This window comes from Microplitis mediator, chromosome 3 (assembly GCF_029852145.1).
Source record: "Microplitis mediator isolate UGA2020A chromosome 3, iyMicMedi2.1, whole genome shotgun sequence".
In the NCBI taxonomy this organism is placed as follows: Eukaryota; Metazoa; Arthropoda; class Insecta; order Hymenoptera; family Braconidae; genus Microplitis; species Microplitis mediator.
The window spans coordinates 22246074-22267200 of record NC_079971.1 but is presented as its reverse complement, the minus strand read 5'-3'; the positions used below and the strand labels follow the sequence as shown (position 1 = coordinate 22267200).

At 27.4% G+C, this 21127-nt stretch overlaps 1 protein-coding gene across 5 annotated transcripts; it reads right to left on the bottom strand.

The window, feature by feature from the left end:
- Positions 1-60: 60 nt before the first annotated feature.
- LOC130665241 (protein Malvolio) lies at positions 61-19549 on the bottom strand. Of its 5 annotated transcripts, XR_008989523.1 has the most exons (13): positions 19177-19549; positions 17859-18095; positions 17637-17759; positions 15232-15458; positions 14868-15162; positions 14620-14778; positions 13606-13656; positions 9942-10324; positions 9491-9701; positions 7419-7489; positions 4535-4734; positions 888-965; positions 61-152 (listed from the first exon to the last, which is right to left on the bottom strand). XR_008989523.1 is itself a non-coding variant. In XM_057465565.1 (12 exons), exons 2-11 carry the CDS (start codon positions 18048-18050, stop codon positions 923-925), a joined length of 1755 nt encoding a protein of 584 aa, XP_057321548.1. In that variant the 5' UTR covers positions 18051-18095; positions 19177-19549; the 3' UTR covers positions 61-152; positions 888-922. The 5 variants fall into 5 exon arrangements, 2 of the variants coding, with proteins under 2 accessions (XP_057321548.1, XP_057321546.1); XR_008989522.1 differs by lacking the exon at positions 888-965; XR_008989524.1 differs by lacking the exon at positions 888-965 and having other exon boundaries at positions 4535-4731.
- Between the last annotated feature and the right edge of the window lie 1578 nt (positions 19550-21127).

Below are 21127 nucleotides of genomic sequence, written 5' to 3'. Positions count from 1 at the left end.
TAAAATAAAGATTTTAAGCATAACAAAAAAATTTTGATTATATTTTTTTTTTTTACAATTAATAATTAATTAACTTTAATTTATTTTACATTACGCCAAGTGATGAGAAACTCCCATTTATATTTTCTTGAATTGCGAATCCATAATTTGTTCTAAAAATATAAATTTTTATGTTAGCATGCAGTTTTTGTTGCATTTTTACGTTCGAAATCTTGGTTCTACTAAAAAAATTATTCAAAATACCCATTAATTAGTATTTTCAAAGCTAGCATTGATTTTTTATTCAAATCGAATATTGATATTCGATCCCTTTCCCTTTCCCTTTAAAATAAATTAAAATGAATTGACATTTTCGAATCTTTCTGAATCTTTTTCTAAAATGATAAAAAATTGAATTCTTTTCAATACTTTTAAATTCCATTATAAGAATTAGAAAGTATTCAAATGATCGAAATTTAAATTTCATTTAATATTTTTCAAAATTTCCATATGGATTGAAAAGAATTGAAATAATTTTCAATACTTTTCAATGATTATTTTTAATCAGGGATAAGTGCTTCGATCGGTCCACTCAACTTTCAATCGGAATCAGTCGAAATTATTAATAAAGATTTTGAAATTCGAATAGAATAATTCGAACTATCAAATTAATCGTAAATTTCAAAATTATTTGAAAAATTCAAAGTACTAAGTAAGTTTTCGAATTTTTCGTAAGCTTAAAAAGTATCGGAACTATTCGCATAATTTGAATTTTTAAAATAATTTGAAATTTTAGTCATTCGAATCGAATATAAATATCAGATTTGGATTAAGTAATTCGTTAAGTTCAAATAATTTGCACGTCTTTAATTAATTCTATTAGATACAATTAATTAGTGATTAATTACCTTGTGTTATTGCATTAAATTGATATCGTTAAGTGTTATTTATTATTTTTAGTCATAGAAATTCTTCTTAGTGACATACTATAATTAGTAAATTAAAAAAAAAGCATGTTAGAATACGATTAATTAGTATATTAATAAAACACATAAAATTAAAAATCAATTAATTAAATATTAAAACAAAAAAAGCATTTTTAAGCAACAGTAAGCGTCTTTTTTCTGTGCAAAATTAACCATATATGCCCTTATATGAAAGACATATAATAATTCGTAATATATGCACCATATATGATTCATAAATCTTCCTATATGAACATATATGTTCCTATATGAACATATATGTTCCTATATGAACATATTTGATTCACATATATTTCTTATATAAACATGTATGACTCATATATGCTCACATGTCAGAAATATATATGAATCATATGGGCTTCATAAATAGATCATATATGCTCCATATATGACATATATGATCCATATATGACATATATGATCCATATATGGATGAGATATATGGATCATACATGATTCATTCATGTTCATGTAAGAAAAATATATGAATCATGTAGATTTCATATGGGGGTCATATATGTCCCATTTATGGATCATGTATTATCATATATGCTTCATATGTGATTCTTAAATATTTCTCATATTAACTTATATGCTGCAGATATGACTTACATATGATTCATATATGATACGTATAAGAAATAAATATGAATCATATAGGCGTCATATGAAGATCATATATGCTCCATTTATGGATTATATATTATCATATATGCTTCATATATGATTCTTAAATATTGCTCATATGAAAATATATGTCTTATATGCTGCAGATATGACATATATGACTCATATGCTCCATATATGGATGAGACATTCCGATCGTATATGATTCATATAAGAAATATATATGAACCATATAGGCGTTATATGCGGATTATATGTACTTCATTTATGACTTACATATGATTGATATATGACTCATATACTTCATATATGGACGAGATATATGGATCATATATAATACGTATAAGAAATAACTATGAATCATATAGGCGTCATATGAGGATCATATATGCTCCATTTATGGATTATGTATTATCATATATGATTCTTAAATATTTCTCATATGAAAATATATGTCTTATATGCTGCAGATATGACATATATGACTCATATGCTCCATATATGGACGAGACATATGGATCGTATGTGATTCATATAAAAAATATATATATGAACCATATAGGCTTTATATGCGGATCATATATGATTCGTATAAGAAATATATATAAATCATATAGGCGTCATATGGGGTTCATATATGCTCAACTTATAAATCATGTATTATCATATATGATCCTTAAATATTTCTCATATGAACATATATGCTCCATATATGAGTCGTATATGATTGCTCCATTTATGGAACATATATGATTCATATGTGGACATTCCCGAATCATATATTTTCTATATATGCATATATGACGTATAAAAATGGATTATATACAGGGTGATTCAGAATTACCTTCACAGCGGAAAAATTTGAATAGAGGAGACGATTCTGAGCATAAAGTTCCTTAGCCATTTTTCAAAATTCTCAATAGTTTTTGAGTTATTTAAAATCTAAATTGACCAATCAAAGACATGCTTTGAGATTTAAAAAAAAATAAAAAGAATAATAAAAAAGTTTGGCAACGCCGCAACAGTAAACTTCAAGTTATACACTATTTATTTAATTTAAAAAGTTCGATTTGTCACAAAAGAGAAACAAAACACACAATTACAACATAAAATATATTCGTATATTTTGTTTTATCTTTTCTCTTTTTATAGAAAGAATTATTAATGGAAAATAATGCTTTTATTAAAAATAAAGCTTTTGGAAATTCGACAAAACAAAAATTACAGATTTTTAATTATATGATGAGCAACCCAGATTAAAAAAAGAAATTTGAAAACTAATTGAATTATGTTTTACCAGAATAGAAGCAATTTCAAATAGACAAATATATAGATACACATTATTTTAAAATCTTTTATTCCGCTTGCTCTGTCTCGCTCAAGACTTTGCTAAGCGCTCATTGTACGTCATACAAAACATATTTGTAAAGATCTCGCGGATTGTCTTGTTAAACATCATCCAAGTGATCTTTCTCGGCGATTAGCTATCTGACTATCTCGCTAACGATCTTGCTGGTGATCTTTCTTAGAATTTTGCTGGTGATCTTGCTGATGGTCTTGCTGAGGGTCTAGGTGGTGGTCTTGCTGATGGTCTCGCTGGTGGTGTGGTCTTGCTGGTGGTCTTGCTGGTGGTCTTGCTGGTGGTCTTGCTGGTGGTCTTGCTGGTGGTCTTGCTGGTGGTCTTGCTGGTGGTCTTGCTGGTGGTCTTGCTGGTGGTCTTGCTGGCGGTCTTGCTGGAGGTCTTGCTGGAGGCCTTGCTGGTGGTCTTGCTGAAGATCTTGCTGATGGTCTCGCTGGTGATCTTTCTGATGGTCTTGCTGAAGGTCCTGCTAGTGATCTTTCTGGTGGTCCTGCTGGTGATCAGCCAGATGGTCAGCAAGATCACCAGCAAGACCATCAGCAAGACCACCAGCAAGACCACCACCAAGACCACCAGCAAGACCACCAGCAAGACCACCAGCAAGACCACCAGCAAGACCACACCACCAGCGAGACCATCAGCAAGACCACCAGCAAGACCATCAGCAAGACCACCACCAAGACCCTCAGCAAGACCATCAGCAAGATCACCAGCAAAATTCTAAGAAAGATCACCAGCAAGATCGTTAGCGAGATAGTCAGATAGCTAATCGCCGAGAAAGATCACTTGGATGATGTTTAACAAGACAATCCGCGAGATCTTTACAAATATGTTTTGTATGACGTACAATGAGCGCTTAGCAAAGTCTTGAGCGAGACAGAGCAAGCGGAATAAAAGATTCTAAAATAATGTGTATCTATATATTTGTCTATTTGAAATTGCTTCTATTCTGGTAAAACATAATTCAATTAGTTTTCAAATTTCTTTTTTTAATCTGGGTTGCTCATCATATAATTAAAAATCTGTAATTTTTGTTTTGTCGAATTTCCAAAAGCTTTATTTTTAATAAAAGCATTATTTTCCATTAATAATTCTTTCTATAAAAAGAGAAAAGATAAAACAAAATATACGAATATATTCTATGTTGTAATTGTGTGTTTTGTTTCTCTTTTGTGACAAATCGAACTTTTTAAATTAAATAAATAGTGTATAACTTGAAGTTTACTGTTGCGGCGTTGCCAAACTTTTTTATTATTCTTTTTAATTTTTTTTAAATCTCAAAGCATGTCTTTGATTGGTCAATTTAGATTTTAAATAACTCAAAAACTATTGAGAATTTTGAAAAATGGCTAAGGAACTTTATGCTCAGAATCGTCTCCTCTATTCAAATTTTCCCGCTGTGAAGGTAATTCTGAATCACCCTGTATGTAACATATATTCATATATGATTCATTTTCACGGGTTGTTAGAAGCAAAAAATTTTTTTTCTATTAAAATGAATGAATAGTTTTTCAAATAATAAAAAAATTTAAAAAAAAAAATTCAAATGAAAAACTTGTGAGGTTTATAAATGATTACGTACCATGAGTTGCATGCTGACATCATATGCAGTATGAATGATTTTATTTAAATTTAAATATACTGTTTTCATTTACTTCGATACGATATCAAATGAAATTTTTTTTTTTATTTTTTTACTATAATTAATTAGTTAATTATTACGTCTCATGTGGAAGTAATCTTTCTGTAGACTCTCGAGACACCACTGATGTATCAGAGCTACTAATTATAAATAATTGTTATTCTTTTATATATTATTTACGAGATCGGTAATTAATGATGAAGAATTAAATTTTTCTCTTATTAATGGCTTATAAGTAATTTTAATTAATTCTATATTCATTAATAAATATTTGAAATAAAAAGTTTTTTCCTTTTAATTAATTAATAATTTCACTTATATTGATTATTTTTATTTGAATGAATTACTGTTATTTTTAGCAGAGTCAATACTCCTATAAAAATATCTAGTGTATAAAATATTTTCAATAGTTAAGTATTTAATTAATATTTTTATAAATTTTCGGTACTTAGTAGGAAAAATTCAAGAAAAATGGAGAAATTAAATATATGAGGAATATAAATCAATTTTATTTTTCAAGATAAAGTAGGAGTGTAGATTAATATAAGTATGTTATCAAATATATGATAAATTGTTTCCTGTTAAAATATCGCAGACAGGAAAATGCTGGACTAAAATAACACAACAATAAAATTCTACGGAAAAATGTTTTTTTTTTTAAATTTTAGTGTTTCAAAATTTTTTATTTGGGAGTTTATTATTAAACAAAAATAAATATAGACATATACTCCATATGTAAAAAAAATTCGTTCCTAAGAAGTCACTAATAGTAAACTTCCAAATTCGGATCAATTCTAAATTTTGAGATGATTTTGGAACTTAAAAAAAAATTCGATTAAAAAAATTTTGAACTTCCCGCTCTCGTTTTTTAAAAATTCCTATAAGTCATGACTGTTCATAGTCGGTCGAAAATTTTCAAATTTTATTATTTTTACATTGAAAATTTTGAAAAATTTGTTGAAAAGAATCTTCAGTTAATAATTTTTTTTTTTTTTTCTTTGAATTTTCAAAAATAATCAGTTCCAAGTACAGAGTTGCGCTGGATTTGGAAGTTCACTATTTTGAATTTTTTTTAAACGAGTTTTTTTATGTGTACGTGGGTTATATATATATATATGTTCTCATATTAATTTTTTTTATGCTCTTGTTATTTAAAACGTTACTTTTTTTATCATGCATCCAAAGTTCAATTTCCGAACGTCATGTGGCGCGCATACGATATTACTTCATTGTAGAGTTGACTATACTATAGAATTTACTTTGCGCACAGTTTTACAAATATCAATTACTTTTACGCATGACTAAAAAATGAATTCGCTTTAACACACGTTTACAAAACAAGTAACGAACGTCGTTAACTTTCAAAGTTTCAATTAAACACGATTTAAAAATGCATGTATTGTAATTTTTTCCCTTTGAAATTTAAAAAAAAATGTAATTGCATAAAAATGTTGTTATTATTTCCCGGTAAAAATTAATCTAAAACTTCTGGTTATATTTTTTCCGGGTTAAATATCACCGATAAATTATATTCCGTTTTCCTCGTTTCTATCGATTGTTTACATTAAACGCCTACATACTGATGAAAATATTTTATTTACAATAAAATGACTCAATTTATTTATCTCGATACGGAGTATTTTCGTAAGATATTGACTCGGAACTTATCTATAGAATGAAAATATAAATTTAAGATTAAAAATCTAAGACTTTCAATGATAAATAAAAAAAAAATTAAATATTACGAAAGGATCCGAGGAGTAGAAGGCAAAAAAAGTTATAAAAGAACAAAGATAAATTTTATTAAATAATAAATATAAAAATAAGTTTTTCTATAAAATGTAAATTATTACAGAAAAAAAACTAGTGTAAATTAAAATTATTTTTATTACAAAACGACGATGATAAATTTGATGATAAATAAAAACAGAAATAACGAATAAATAATTTATAGAAACGAAGAGAAGGTATCAGGTGATGCGTTTTATTACCGATTAATTAATTGCGTAAATTATTTTTTAATTTTTACTGTAAAATTTATTACTGTTCAGTAATCGAGTGAAATTAATTATCTTAATATTAATTAAAGAAATTCATGTCAGTCAAAATTTAATTGTGATCTACTAGATAATTTTAAATTTCCCTTACTAAAAAATTACAAGTTTTTTTTTTTGGATTAAAAAAAAAAAATGATTAGTACAGTTGAATCTGTGATGAAATTTCCTGTTATTTGAGTACCCACATCAATATGTTTTAATAAATTGATCGCAAACGATCATCTCGCGGTTAATTCGCAGATGACTCGCGCCCAGTTAATAAATAAATGACTGTATCTAAATATATTGTTGTTGGTATTCATTTTTAAGGGAATTTCATCTACTTTACGAAAACCAAATTTATTTTATTTAAAAAAAATATTTTTTAAAAAATTTTTATTTATGAGAAAAAAAATTCTTTATAACTAAACAATTCAAAATTTTATTTCTCTACCACTTAGTAGGCATTTGTTTTTGTAATAAACGGTAATAAATTTTACAGTAGACATTAAAAAATGTTTGCAACAAAAATATAAGAAAGTGATCTATCGGTAATAAAGCGCCGGGTAACTGATACCATTTTGAAGTAAATAAACGGACAAATGAGGGGTAAAACAATCACCAGGTAAAGCAAAGCATACTTAACTATAATTTTTTGTAAGTCTATTATTATAATTAGTCATTAATTATTCATCAATTACATACCAGTCATGATTAATTAATCAAAAGGATAAATTACATGTTAATCAATAATATTTATTTAATTTTAACTCTGCTGTAATCCTTACCTGGAATAATCGGAAGGACTAGTCAGTGAAAAATTCATTTCTGTCGGCCCACCGATAAATTTAGCAATGATCTTTAACATTAAAAATAAAAAAAGATGTTTATTATTAATAGCTGCAAGTAATTAATTGATAGTAAATTCAAATTCCATTAACTCGGAGTTAGTCTGCGGAGGAGCAAAAACTTCCCGGAAATTACGACTTATCGAATGCCCCTTCTCTTTTAAAGAGTAAACTACACGCATGCGCTCCTACTTCTACATGAATGATGCATAAAAATATTAGGAATATGCGAATCGTATTCGAATAATTCGTAACTTGTCGAACTATCGAAAAGTTTTCGACTGATTAGTAACTTTTAAAATTACTCGATTCAAATCGATAAAATTTTGATAAGTTTCAAAAATTAAGTTTTTATTTAAGAGGGGTCTGAACTTTTTTCTTTATCACACTCAAGTCAACAAACGAAAATATCCTTGTTGCACTTAAGCATTAAATGGAAACTTTGTCCACGTTTTTCTCTTAAACAAATGAATATTTTTCAAAAATCAAAACGTAGACTGCTCGTTTATAGAGTAATGCATCGAGCCTCGTTCTTAGTTTTGCGTTTTGAGGTTTAGTTTGAGAGAAAAGCTTGGACGAAAATTATTATAGACCCTCCTTAATGAAGAGTTCAGTTTTTACAGTAACCAAAAATAATTATTTTGTAGATTCGTATCTGAGCTCTATTTTACCTCTGACCAAATTTTGAATTATTGGAAAAAATATGAAAATTTCATGTGAGCAAAAGAAAATTTTTTACTTATACGCAAATTTTCGAATAATTCGGAAAGCTTCGAATTATTCGAAAGTTCAAATTATTCGTTTCAAAAATTCAAATTATTTGAAAGTTCCAATTATTCGCATACCTCTAATAAATATACACTAGGGTGATCCAAAAAATAACAAATTTTTTTTTTTCTCGGAAACAGGTTTAAAAGTTTCATTAAAATAAAAGAAGACGCCTGTGAAAATTAGAGCTCTTAATATTAACATCAAGAGGTTCCGCATTGCACTTTTCTATTTTCCATAAGAATAACATGGAAAAAATTTTTTTTACGTCTTCTGATTTTTATAAGTAGCTAACGATGCGTCATAGGAATAATTGGCAGGCATATTTTTGTAGGTAATTGAATGCTCTACAAAAAAAGTTTCTTATCATTTTTTGATAAATCTAATTGTTCAAAAGTTATCTAAGGTTGAAGTTGAATTAATATTAAATTTTGAGATCTTTTTACTTTTCCGGCGAAACTATCAGACCTATAACAAAATACCATAGGACCTTTTTTGTAGACAATTTTATTCCTTAGAAGTTATTCTCAGTAAAGTTTTTTCGAATTCCGCATTGTTTTCTAGTTATTTTTATTTTAATGTCATGCTCATAAAAAAAATAGTCTTCTGATCGATTTTAAGAGCTTGACATTAAAATAAAAGTAACTAGAAAACCAGGCGGAATTCGAAAAAACTTTACGAGAAATAACTTCTAGGGAATAAAATTGTCTACAAGAAAGGTCCAATGATGTTTTGTAATAGGTCTGATAGTTCCGCCGGAAAAGTAAGAAAATCTCAAAATTTAACATAAATTCGACTTCAACCTCAAATAACTTTTGAACAAATAGATTCCGCAAAAAATGATAAGAATCTTTTTTTGTAGAGCATTCAATTCCCTACAAAAATATGCCTGCCAATTATTCCTATGACGCATCGTTAGCTACTTCTAAAAATCAGAAGACGTAAAAAAAATTTTTTCCATGTTATTCTTATGGAAAATAGAAAAGTGCGATGAGGAACCTCTTAATGTTAATATTAAGAGCTCTAATTTTCACAGGCGTCTTTTTTTTATCCAAATGAAACTTTTAAACCTGTTTCCGAGAAAAAAAAAATTTGTTATTTTTTGGATCACCCTAATAATAGACACATAAAAATGTATAGCATCGAGTGGGAAACGACGTAGCTCATAGTGGGGGTCAAGATTGAGAAGTTCCGAGTTAATGGAATTCGACTTAATGAAATTCGACTGTATTTAAATAACTTACTCTGTAATTTGTTAAAAAGTCAGCGCCCATTGCAATAGCCATATGAATAACTAAATATAAACAGAATCCAAGATAAAATATTGCATAGATAGTTATTCCTAAATATACTGCCCAGTGATCCGGTAATACTGTTTCAACGGTGTCTTTAACGAAATAAATATTAATTCCTATTACAACTGCTGACAATGCTGTTGCGACAATTTTATTAAACCTAAAACAATAATTAAATTATTTAAGTTTTTTTAAATAAATATAAAATCTAAAAATTTTTGTTCCCACAGTTCAAAACTGCTGACTACGAAAAGTCATTTGCTCGTCGATTTCAGGCCTTCTTGTAAAATTGGGCGGCAGCCCACCCGTCGCAGTAACTCTAGTAACTTTTTTTTTTAATAGTAAAAATAAAAAATAGTAAATGAGTGAATGAATGAAGGACTGAGAAGTGATAACTTACTTTCCATTTCTAAATTGACCCATGACATGAACACTGCTGGTGAAAGCGATGGTCGGGAGAGTTGCGAAAGGCAGTTGGAGACTCATAACGGCATTAAGGACATCATTCATTCCTGTAAGATCCTCGATGTTAGCGTAGAAGGCTACAAAAAATGTCGGAACGATGGCAATTGTACGAGTAAGTAGTACACGTTTCCACCTAGACCATTGCAAATTCAAAAATCCTTCCATGGCAAATTGACCGGCATATGTCCCGGTCATCGTTGACGACTGTCCAGCCGCGAGGATACCAACTGCCCAAATGTACATCGCAGCTACTCCGAATGTACATCCGAGAAATATTCCTCCTTTATATAAATCAGCATCTACGTAGTTTGTATCATCCTTTAAATAAAAATAAGTTTTATTTTTTATGGTTACTAATAAAATTAAGTTGTTTTGAATCGCTATTCACTTAAAAATTATAGGGTTTTGACATGAAATTTTTACTATTCGATGAATTTCACAGAGAAGGTTTAGGCAACATTAGATTTTACTCAAGCACGTTTGTGTCCCTATCAGAAAATTTACATAGGAATCAAGCTTAGATTCCTACGAAAATTCGTAGGTGGTTTCCTATGAGAATCTACATCATCCTAAATCTATATGGAAATCTCGTATAGATTCTTATGTGGATTTTCATAATGATTTCCCATAGGAATCTAAGCCATGCGAAGAACTCTATGGGAGTCTAGTATGAATTTGTATATGGATTTTTACAATGATCTTCCATGTATATTAAATTTTTACATAGAAATCCAGATACCCAAGTTCCTGTATGGATTTATAACATAGAAATTCAGATATCAAAGTTCCTGTACATATTATAGCTATCAAAGACCTCGGGATTACCATCGACAGCAAGTTATCATTTACACAACATGTAGACAACATCACTAATCAGGCCTATCGTACTCTCGGTTTTATCATTAGAGAAGGCAAAGAGTTCAGAAATGCAACTACATTGCTCAGTCTTTACTCCTCATTGGTGAGACATATTATAGAGTACAACTTAGTTATCTGGGCACCCCACACCGAAATTCTGGTTTCTAGGCTTGAAAAAATTCAACGCAGATTCTGCAAGTTCTTATCGTATTTCTTGCGACAGACAGGCCATTAATTGGACACCGACGCAGTATATGAGTACCTTCACATCAATTACCTAGCAAATTTAAGGCAAATTAACGACATTTCGTTCTTTTACAAGGTAATCAACGGGTACATTGACTCCCCAGAAATACTTGAACAGTTTAAATTTATCTGCCCCAAAACGGGCCTACGACATAGCCGGCTACTAAATACTACAAAATCCTCCAAAAACTATGTACGTTTTGGGCCTATCAACAGAATATCTAACTCGGTCAATGCTATCTGCTCGGATGTGAACTTCTTTGGTTGTCCCTACCCATCCTTCAGGACGTCTGTCAAAAAGCTGGTACTGGAATACAACGACTAACCACAAACCCCTCCACGTGCAATCTTTTTTATCTTTTTGTCTTTATTATCTTAGTGTAGCTATATTACAATCCATCGCTTAAAGCATTATTTCGCCTGTTATTCCCTTTTCATATTATATGTAAATTGTTATTGTATATTGCCGATTGGCGTTAAAGAAGTAAATAAATAAATAAATATTTATTGTAAGGAAATCCTGGTACCTACAGTTTTCTATGTGGAATCCCTGTATAATAATTTAGTTATCCATATTTTCCTACATGGATTCCTATATAAATCTATACTTTCCCATGTTGATTCCCATGGATCTTTATGTAAATCCATAGTCACGGTGACCACATATTTTTGAAACTTAAATATCCTGACTTTTCCAGGTATTCCAATAAAATAATTAAAAAATTCCCTGACCACACGGAAAAAAGAGCAGTTGAAAAATTACAGTTTCTACAGTAAAAAAGGCTTTCGGGGCAAAAATCTTTAAACATTAAAGCTTAAACTGTAATTTTAGAAATTTGTTATAGTAATAAAATTAATACAATTTTAAGCAGCAAATTTTACAGTTTAAATCGACAATATCGAGTTTGAAACTGTAATATTTGTTATTTCTGTAACATTTACTGATAAAAAATGTAATTTTTACAGTTTCAGACTCGGAGCGCTTTACTACTATACGAAACTGTAATTTTTCTACTGCTCTTTTTTCCGTGCATATGTTGAAATATTAAATCATTGGAAGTATTCATTCAATTCAAAATAAAATGGTATAAGTGAATTCGATAAATAATCAATCATTGTCGTTAAATGAAACTTTATTTTATTATTTGTCAGAATATTAATCAAGTACGCGAATTAATAAATATAGTGAAACTTATTAGTTCAATACTTATGTGTACTTTTAATGTTTTTGGTTTTTTAACTTGTCAATATGGATATTAATAGCTTGAAGATCCTGACGATTGCTTTCTACTGACTTTTTAATTTTTACAACCTTTTTAATTCTGACTGCTTCGTTTTTTCGTTATAGGAATCACTTTTTACTAATTTTTTTTCAAGACGGTATTGAAATCGCATTCAACCGCGCTACTTTTTAAACAGTTCTTATAGAAAAAAAGATAGTGAAAATTTTTTCCAGCTTTGGGAGGAAATTTTTTGGTTGTTATTTTTTTTTTAAATTTCCTTTTAGATATTTATTTACGATAAAAAAAAAAGATACCATTTGTTTTGCTCTTTTTTTAAATAATCGAGTATAATTTGATTTTTTATACGAAATTTATTTATCTATACAAAATAACTAAAAAAAAAAAATTATTTAGATGCCAATGACAAAAAAAAATAATCATTAAAATAGAGCACATAAAATTTAAAATAAATATGTTTGCAAATTTATTTAAAATAAATCTTTAAAGTAATGAGAGCTACACGAATTATTTGAGAAGAATAAAATATTTTTATTGGATTTTCTTTATCTGTTTGAGTCGCGATAATAGACGGAAGATTAAATTCAACGATTAGTATATTTTAACACCGTGTCCCAATCGCAAGAGCACGCATTTGAAGATGTAATAACTGAACAGTTATCTGCTATCTGTACTAATAAATGATAAGTTTTTTAAAATCTTTACATCTACTTCTTTTACAAACTACTAAATATTTTTAGACTAAACTGATAGTATAAGATTACAAAGTTCGGTAGTTGTATCTATAAAAATTTTTTATTTATCCTTCTTTTAGCCTTCTTTATAATCTTGTAAGTCAATTTTGTCCCACATTACTACTCACTACTGGTAATAAATATTATGAAATATGAGAACTTCAACTAATTAATGGTTGATATTGAATTACATGTACGCGTATGTAATCAACTAGAATTTTACAGGAGAATTTTATGATCCTAGTTAGTAGACAATCAATAATTTTCGGATTTTTTTTCAACAAAATAACAAAAAAAAAAAAATTAAATAAAACTAAAAAAATGCACATGTAGAAAATTTAAAAACTATGGATGCAATTTTTTAAAATACTATTTTTTTTATAATTTATCGTTTCGAGGAGAATCCAAAAATTATTAGTGGTCGGCTAACTTCAGTATCATATTTTTTTAGTCTATGAGATTTATTCATAAGTACTCTAATTTAATACAATTACTGTAGTTAAATAATTAAACTACTTACCGGAAAAGTATCTGTTCCTAAAGTATTATTCGCACTGACACACACTGCATGCTAAAAAAAAAAATTAACGAATTAATAGTATAATTATTAACTAAACAATGGTGATAGTAAGTCCTCTGTTTCGAGGATAATTGTCATGGAAATTTAATAAAATTGATGTATTTTAAATGAATATCGATTTGTTGATAATTAAAAAAATTAGAGCATAATTTTAAATGAAAATACAATGTGAGTATTTAAAAATATATGATCTATGTAATTAATCAAGATATTGAGTTGGATTTAAATTCAAAAAATTTTAAAAATACAGTACTAACTTTTTTTTAAAAAACCTTAATTAGTTTTTGATAATTGCGAGTTTATTAAAGTCTTGCTATGAAATTTCGCGAATTTAAAAACTAATTACACGGGAAAAAAAATAATTTTAAATTAAAATTCAGGTTTTTAAAATAACTATCAGCTTTAAAATTAATATTATTTGAAATTAATTGACTTATGGACAATAAAAAAAAAATAATTTAAATGAAATAAAATAAAATACATTGTGATTTTAATTTTCATGACTTTTATCACTTGGAAATTTAAAGTTATGTAAAAATAAAGTATATAAATAAGTTAATTTATAATGATATTTATATTTTATATTTATGACTGATTGAACTTGTCAATAACTTCAAGTAATTTCCTTTAAATTTCAAGGAAAATCTTTGACAGTCCATATATTTTTATTATTAACGAGTCCAGAAGACCCTAGAATATTTCAAACTCCAAATATCTCAATGACTATCAAGTTTAAAAAAAAACTACAAGATACCTTTTTTGTAGATAATTCAAAGCTCTACAAAAAATGTCTCTTGCAATTTTTCCGATAACTCAATATTTACAAAGATATTCCTGATTCAAAAATTCAAAATCCCATAAAAATAAAGTATATAAATAATTTAATTTATGACTAATTTTAACTCCTCAATAATCAAAAAATTTCTTCAAAATTTTAAACAGGTAACAACTTACCACATCCGCGTTCGTTTTTCCAAATAACCCATGAGCAAATACAGCCACAACGAATACATTTATAATAAATGATACCAACAAAGCAATACACGATTCAATAAAAAAATATTTATTCGCTTCCTTTACTTTCGTCGGCTGTCGTCTGTCAATATCTCTCGACTGTTAATCAACAATGAATAATTTTAAAAATTATTTTATACATCAACCTTTCAGTTTAATTTTTAAAAAATAAGTAAGACAGTACTCACTTTAACTAACGCGCTGTGCAAATATAAATTATGGGGCATAATAACAGCGCCGACAATACCCACAGCCTGTAATAATACAGTACTATCACAGTTTACACACATCGGAGTAAACATACCCTTGATAACTTCCAGTTGCGGGGGTCCTGATACGACATATTCGTATCCAAATGTAACAGCCATAACACTTATCAATAATCCGAAAAATAATTCCAGCTTTCTGAGGCCATATTTATCAAGTAATAAAAATGTAAATGTGTCTATTACTGTTATCAATACTCCTGACCACAATGGAAGACTAAACAAAAATTATTTATTATTTATTTCAGTTATAAATTAGTATTATATTTTTTAAAAATTAATTTACCCTTTATTGGATAGTAGATACAGTGCAGTGGCAGTACCAATGACCTCTTGCATATCACTGCCAATAATTGCTATTTCAGTCATGATCCATAGCAAAATACGCGGTAATTTTTTGTACTGCCGATAGCACATCTCAGCTAAATGTAATCCTGTTACAACACCTAGACGTGCACTTAGACGCTGCATTATTAATCCGAGTATTGTTGCACTTAACAATACCCATAGTAGCTATTTAATAAATATGAAATATTATTTATTTATCATCAATAAGTATCTCAGTTTGGTTCTATTCTGTAACAATTAAACCGACGACACTTCAACCGAACGACTGTTCAATAGACTGTGTCAAAATAAGTTTTTATTTTTTTCGATTAAATGTATCTTAAAAGTTTCTTCAGTACAGAAAAAAAAATTTTCCTAAAGTTTGAGCTCAATATCTCAAAAATTGAGCTGGCGCAAAGGGGGGTCTCCTTTCCCATTTAAATAACATTGTAAAAATTTTTTTTTTTTATTTTTAAAATAACTACAAAATGAAATTTTTTTTTTCAATTTTGCTTCCGACTATCTTATAGAAAATTTAATTCTCTACAAAATTTTCCATGTCCATTTTTTTTTTAAACTCAACAGAAACAAAGTTACAGAGGGCCGAGTAGGAGGAAAAAAATAATTAATGAATTAATAACGGAAAAAAATTATTAGTTTAACTTATCAATTAATTAACTCAATATACTTCATTATTCATCAAAAATTTTTGAATTTAACATTATTTGGAATTAATAACAAAACAAAATTTACAATAAAACAAAAATTAATTATAAATAAAACAGAAATTAATTCTAATTATAATTAATTTCTGTTATATTGTAAATTTTGTTTTGTTATTAATTCGAAATAATGTTGAATTCAAAAATTTTTGATGAATAATGAAGTATATTGAGTTAATTAATTGATAAGTTGAACTAATAATTTTTTTTCTGTTATTAATTCATTAATTATTTTTTTCCTCCTATTCGGCCCTCTGTAACTTTGTTTCTGTTGAGTTTAAAAAAAAATGGACATAGAAAATTTTGTAGAGAATTAAATTTTCTATAAGATAGTTGGAAGCAAAATTGAAAAAAAAATTTTCTTTTTGTAGTTATTTTAAAAATTAAAAAAAAAAAATTTCACAATGTTATTTAAATGGGAAAGGAGACCCCCCTTTGCGCCAGCTCAATTTTTGAGGTATTGAGCTCAAACTTTAGGAGAATTTTTTTTTCTATATTGAAGAAACTTTTAAGATACGTTTAATCGAAAAAAAAAATAAAAACTTATTTTGACACAGTCTACTGTTCAACCTAGCGACATTTCAACTGAAAATAAGCTGGACCCTCTTATTTAGGTGCCTTCTTATCAGGGATTTTTTGTCAGTTGAAATGTCACTAGGTTGAACTGTCGTTCGGTTGAACTGTCTTCGGTTTAATAGTCGCGGCACCCTCGGTTTAAAGTTTACGTTATTTATTTCCTATAAAACAATCCATGTGGGATTGCATGGGAATTCATAGGAATCCATGTAGGAAAGTATGGATTTATATAAAAATCCATAGGAATTAATACAGGAGTGTATGGATTTATATAAGAACCCATGGGTATCTGGATTTCCATATGGGAAATCCACATAGGAAACTATGATCCTGAAGTTAGCAGACAATTAAAAATTTTCGAATTTTTTTTCAACAAATCGCTTACAAGAAAAAAAAAATCAAAAATATGCACATGTAGAGAATTTAAAAAAATATAAGTGCAATTTTTTCAAATATTTTTTTTTTATAATTCATCGTTTTGAAAAAAAATCTAAAAATTATTAGACGTCGGCTGACTTCAGTATCATTGTCTTTGTGACAATGAGAAAATTCTATAGAATCTGGGGTATTTGGATTTCTATACGCGCACATGAATGATAGAACAGATTAATATTTTTTGGCAGGATACTTTTCCTGTATAAATTCCTAACATGGAAATCCAGATATCCAGGTTCCTGTATGGATTTTTTCTATGGGAACTCAGGTACCCAAATCCCTACGTAGGAATCCAGGTATCCATAGTTTTCCATATAAATCCGTACTTTCCTATGTTGGTTCCCATAGATCGTTATGTAAATCCATAGTTTCCTATATGGATTTCAACAGACTCCATATAATCTTACATGGATTTTTTTGACAGTAAAGTGGGTAAAGAATTTAATACTGTTCTAGTCTTCAAAATACCCTATGTAAAAAAAGATCGTTCCAAAAAAGTTCATACCAGTGAACAACTCAGGAAAAATTCGTAAGGTCACTAAAGTAATCCAGGAATAAAATTCTCTAGGATTTTTATTATACTACTTTACTATTATTCATATTTATCTACATATATTACCAATTAGTTTACCTTATATTTGGCTTTAACACCAGATTGTAAATCGGACTCAATATTTCCAGGATCTAAATATGCGATTGACATCAAAAATCCCGGTCCCGTAAAAGCCCATAATTTTCTGAAGCTAAATATGGTCTGAAATATTTAAAAATTATTATAAATAATCAATCAAACAATCAATAAAATATCAAAAACAATGAAAAAAACAAAGGATATATTAATATTAATTCTCACATTTTCAATTTCCGGTATATGAATTTTAGTATCAGCAAAATACGTCTGATCAGCGGCTGGTGTTAAAATTGAATTTTCACTATAATTTTTATTTCTTTCAAATTCCTGTAATTTTTTATCAGCTTTTGTTGACTGCGACTTTGAATCTTCATTAGATCCGCCACCATTTCCGACATCGTAATCATCAGTCATTTTACTACTTGTATTTTTAAATTCAACTTTAAAAAAATTTTATTTCTGAAAAAAAAAAAATCATCAGCCAATAATTTTTGAATTATTTTAAAAAATTTTAAAAGTTAAAAAAAAAATATTTGAAAAAATTGCACTCATAGTTTTTTTTATTTCCCACGTGTGCAAATTTTTAGTTTTTTTTTAAATTGAATTGTTGAAAAAAAAATTTCAAAAACTTTTGTTTGATAACTTCAGGATCATAAATTGACAAACAATCAGCAACTTTCGGATTTTTTTTTCAACATAAATTACAAAAAAAAAGTATGCACCTTTAGAAAATTAAAAAAACTACAGGTGCATTTTTTTCAAATATTTTTTTTTAATAATTTATGGTTTTGAAAAATAATCAAAGAGTTTTTGGACGTCAGCTAACTTCGGTATCATGAAAAAAAAATAAAAAAAAATATGATACTGAAATTAGGCGACGTCTAATAATTTATGATACTGAAATTAGCAGACGTCTGTCAGTTTTTGAATTTTTTAAAAACGATTAACTATAAAAAAAAAATATTTTGAAAAATTGTACCTATAGTTTATTAAATTTTCTACATGTGTACATTTATGATCTTGAAGTTATCAGATAATTAAAAAATTTTTAATTTTAATTTCAACAAATCGATTACAAGAAAATGAAAAATGAAATTATTCACTTGTAGAAAGTTTAAAAAACTACAAGTGCATTTTTTACAAATATTTTTTTTTTCATAATTTATTCTAAAAAAAAAATTCAAAAATTATTAGGCATCAGCTGACTTCAGTATTAAGTATATTTTTAGTTTAATTTTTTTTTTTTTTGTAATTTATTTGTTGAAAAGAAAAATCCGAAAATTTGTAACTGTCTGCTAACCTCAAGATCGTTAATAATTTTTGGATTTTTTAAAAAACGATAAATTATGAAAAAAAAAAAATTGCACTCGTAGTCTTTTAAATTTTCAACATGTGCATATTTTTAGTTATTTTTTTCTTCAAATTTAATTGTTCAAAAAAAAATCCAAAAATTTTGAATTGTCTGCTAACTTCAGAATCGTAAAAAAATTTACTTAGTAAAAAAATAAAATTAATTTATTAATTAACAAAGAAAACGTACCTCAGTAATTACAAATATGACGTAATTTAAACAATAACACAACAAAAAAATTTACAATTCGTAATAAATTAACAATAAATTATTTTTTTTTTCATAACCTCAACTTTTAAAAATTGAACCAGACTTTTTTTCAACACTCAATTGTTTAAACTTTTAAATTATTTTTGGCGCGAAAATAAATTTTATTTGTTATTGTTTATTGAATCTTATTGTTCACATACTTTAACAATGTATTTGTAAATATATATACGTGTATATAGATATACATATGTACATAAAAATAAAGTAAAATAATTACATAGAACAGTATAAAAATAGTGACGGATGCTACTAGTCGGAAGGTTGGTAGGCGACTGCGCTCCTACTGGCTACTACTGACCAACTATGACGATATTATTAAACATAATATATATACATATCTGTGATTTCGTGTTGTGATAAAATTTTATATATTTTATTGCTACTATATACACGATATACAGCAGTTTGATTACAAACACGTGTACTTATGTGTAATTTAATATCAAACATTTAAAATTTTTTTTTTAAAAAGATTAGACGACTATAAATATTAATACTGTAATTTTTTTTATGATACCGAAAATAACACATTTTTTTGTTTTTATAAACAAATTATAAAATAATAAAAATATGTACAGAGATTTAGGAAAAATATTTTTTTTTAATTTATTTGTTGATATTTTTTTTATTTGAAAAGGAAAAAAAATTCAGTTTGAAATTTAAGTTCGCGGTTTAAAAAATTATTAATTTATTTATCGAGTATTCTGAGACCCCCACTTTTTTAATTTATCCAATGACCTTGAACTGTAACAACCGTATGAAAATTTTATTATTTAATTTTAAAAGAATGAAAACATTAATGAAAAAAAAAAATCGACGTGATTACAATTTCCTCAGGATGTAGATTTTTAAAAAATTACTTAGTTTTAAATTATTTGTTTTACGAAATTTTATAAATGAAATTTTCATATCGAGATGACTATTAGGAGTTTAAAATTTTGGATTTTAAATTTTATTTAGCGAATTTTGTTAAAGAGATGATTTAAAATCACTGTAGGTAATTTTTTTTAATCCATGTCCTGAGGAAATTATAAGAACAATGTCTTTTTTTATATTAAGCCTTTAATTTTTTTTTAATTGATTGATAAAATTTAAATATGGTAATGACAATTAGAGGCCATTGGTCTGTTTTAAAAAGTGGGGGATTTTCATGTAAGATCACAAGTCCTGATTTTTTATAAATTTTTTTGTAGTGACGATTTTCAATAGATTTTCTACAGATTTTCTTGTAAGGTGACAAGTCTTGATTTTTTTTTTATAGATCTTGTAAAATCACAAGTTCTGATTTTCTACAGATTTTCTTGTAAGGTAAAGTCCTGATTTTTTTTTTATGGATTTTCTTGTAGTCACAGGTCCTGATTTTCTATAGATCTTCTTTTAAAGTCACAATTTTCTACAGATTTTCTGTAATCGATTTTCTTGTAAGATGACGAGTCCCGATTTTCGATAGATTTTTTTGTAAGGTAACAAATCCTGTTTTTTTTTTATGGATCTTCTTGTAGTCACAAGTCCTGACTTTCTATAGATTTACTTGTAAAGTCACAATTTTCTACAGATTTTCTATAATAGATTTTCTTGTAAGATGACGAGTCTCGATTTTCAATACATTTTCTTTTAAAGTAACAAATCTTGATTTTTTTTATAGATCTTTTTGTCAAGTCCTGATTTTCCATCATAGATTTTCTTGTAAGATGACGAGTTTCGATTTCCAATGGATTTTTTTGTAAGGTCACGATTCCTGATTTTCTGTAGATCTCGTCGGGTGACGAGCCCTAATTTTCTACAGATTTTCTTGTAAGGAACAGTGGACTGTCTAAAATTACGCTTATTTAAAACCATCTATAAAATAATTCATCAGAACTCATATATA

What these genes read in the sequence shown, in the direction of transcription:
- LOC130665241 (XM_057465563.1), bottom strand. Translation starts at nt 18,050, where the DNA reads ATGACTGATGATTACGATGTCGGAAATGGTGGCGGATCTAATGAAGAT. An exon ending in GAAAAACGAACGCGGATGTG is followed by an intron (nt 13,657 to 14,619) that starts GTAAGTTGTTAC and finishes TTTTTTTTTTAG; the next exon opens with CATGCAGTGTGTGTCAGTGC. An exon ending in AGTCCTTCCGATTATTCCAG is followed by an intron (nt 153 to 7,418) that starts GTAAGGATTACA and finishes TTATATTTTTAG; the next exon opens with AACAAATTATGGATTCGCAA.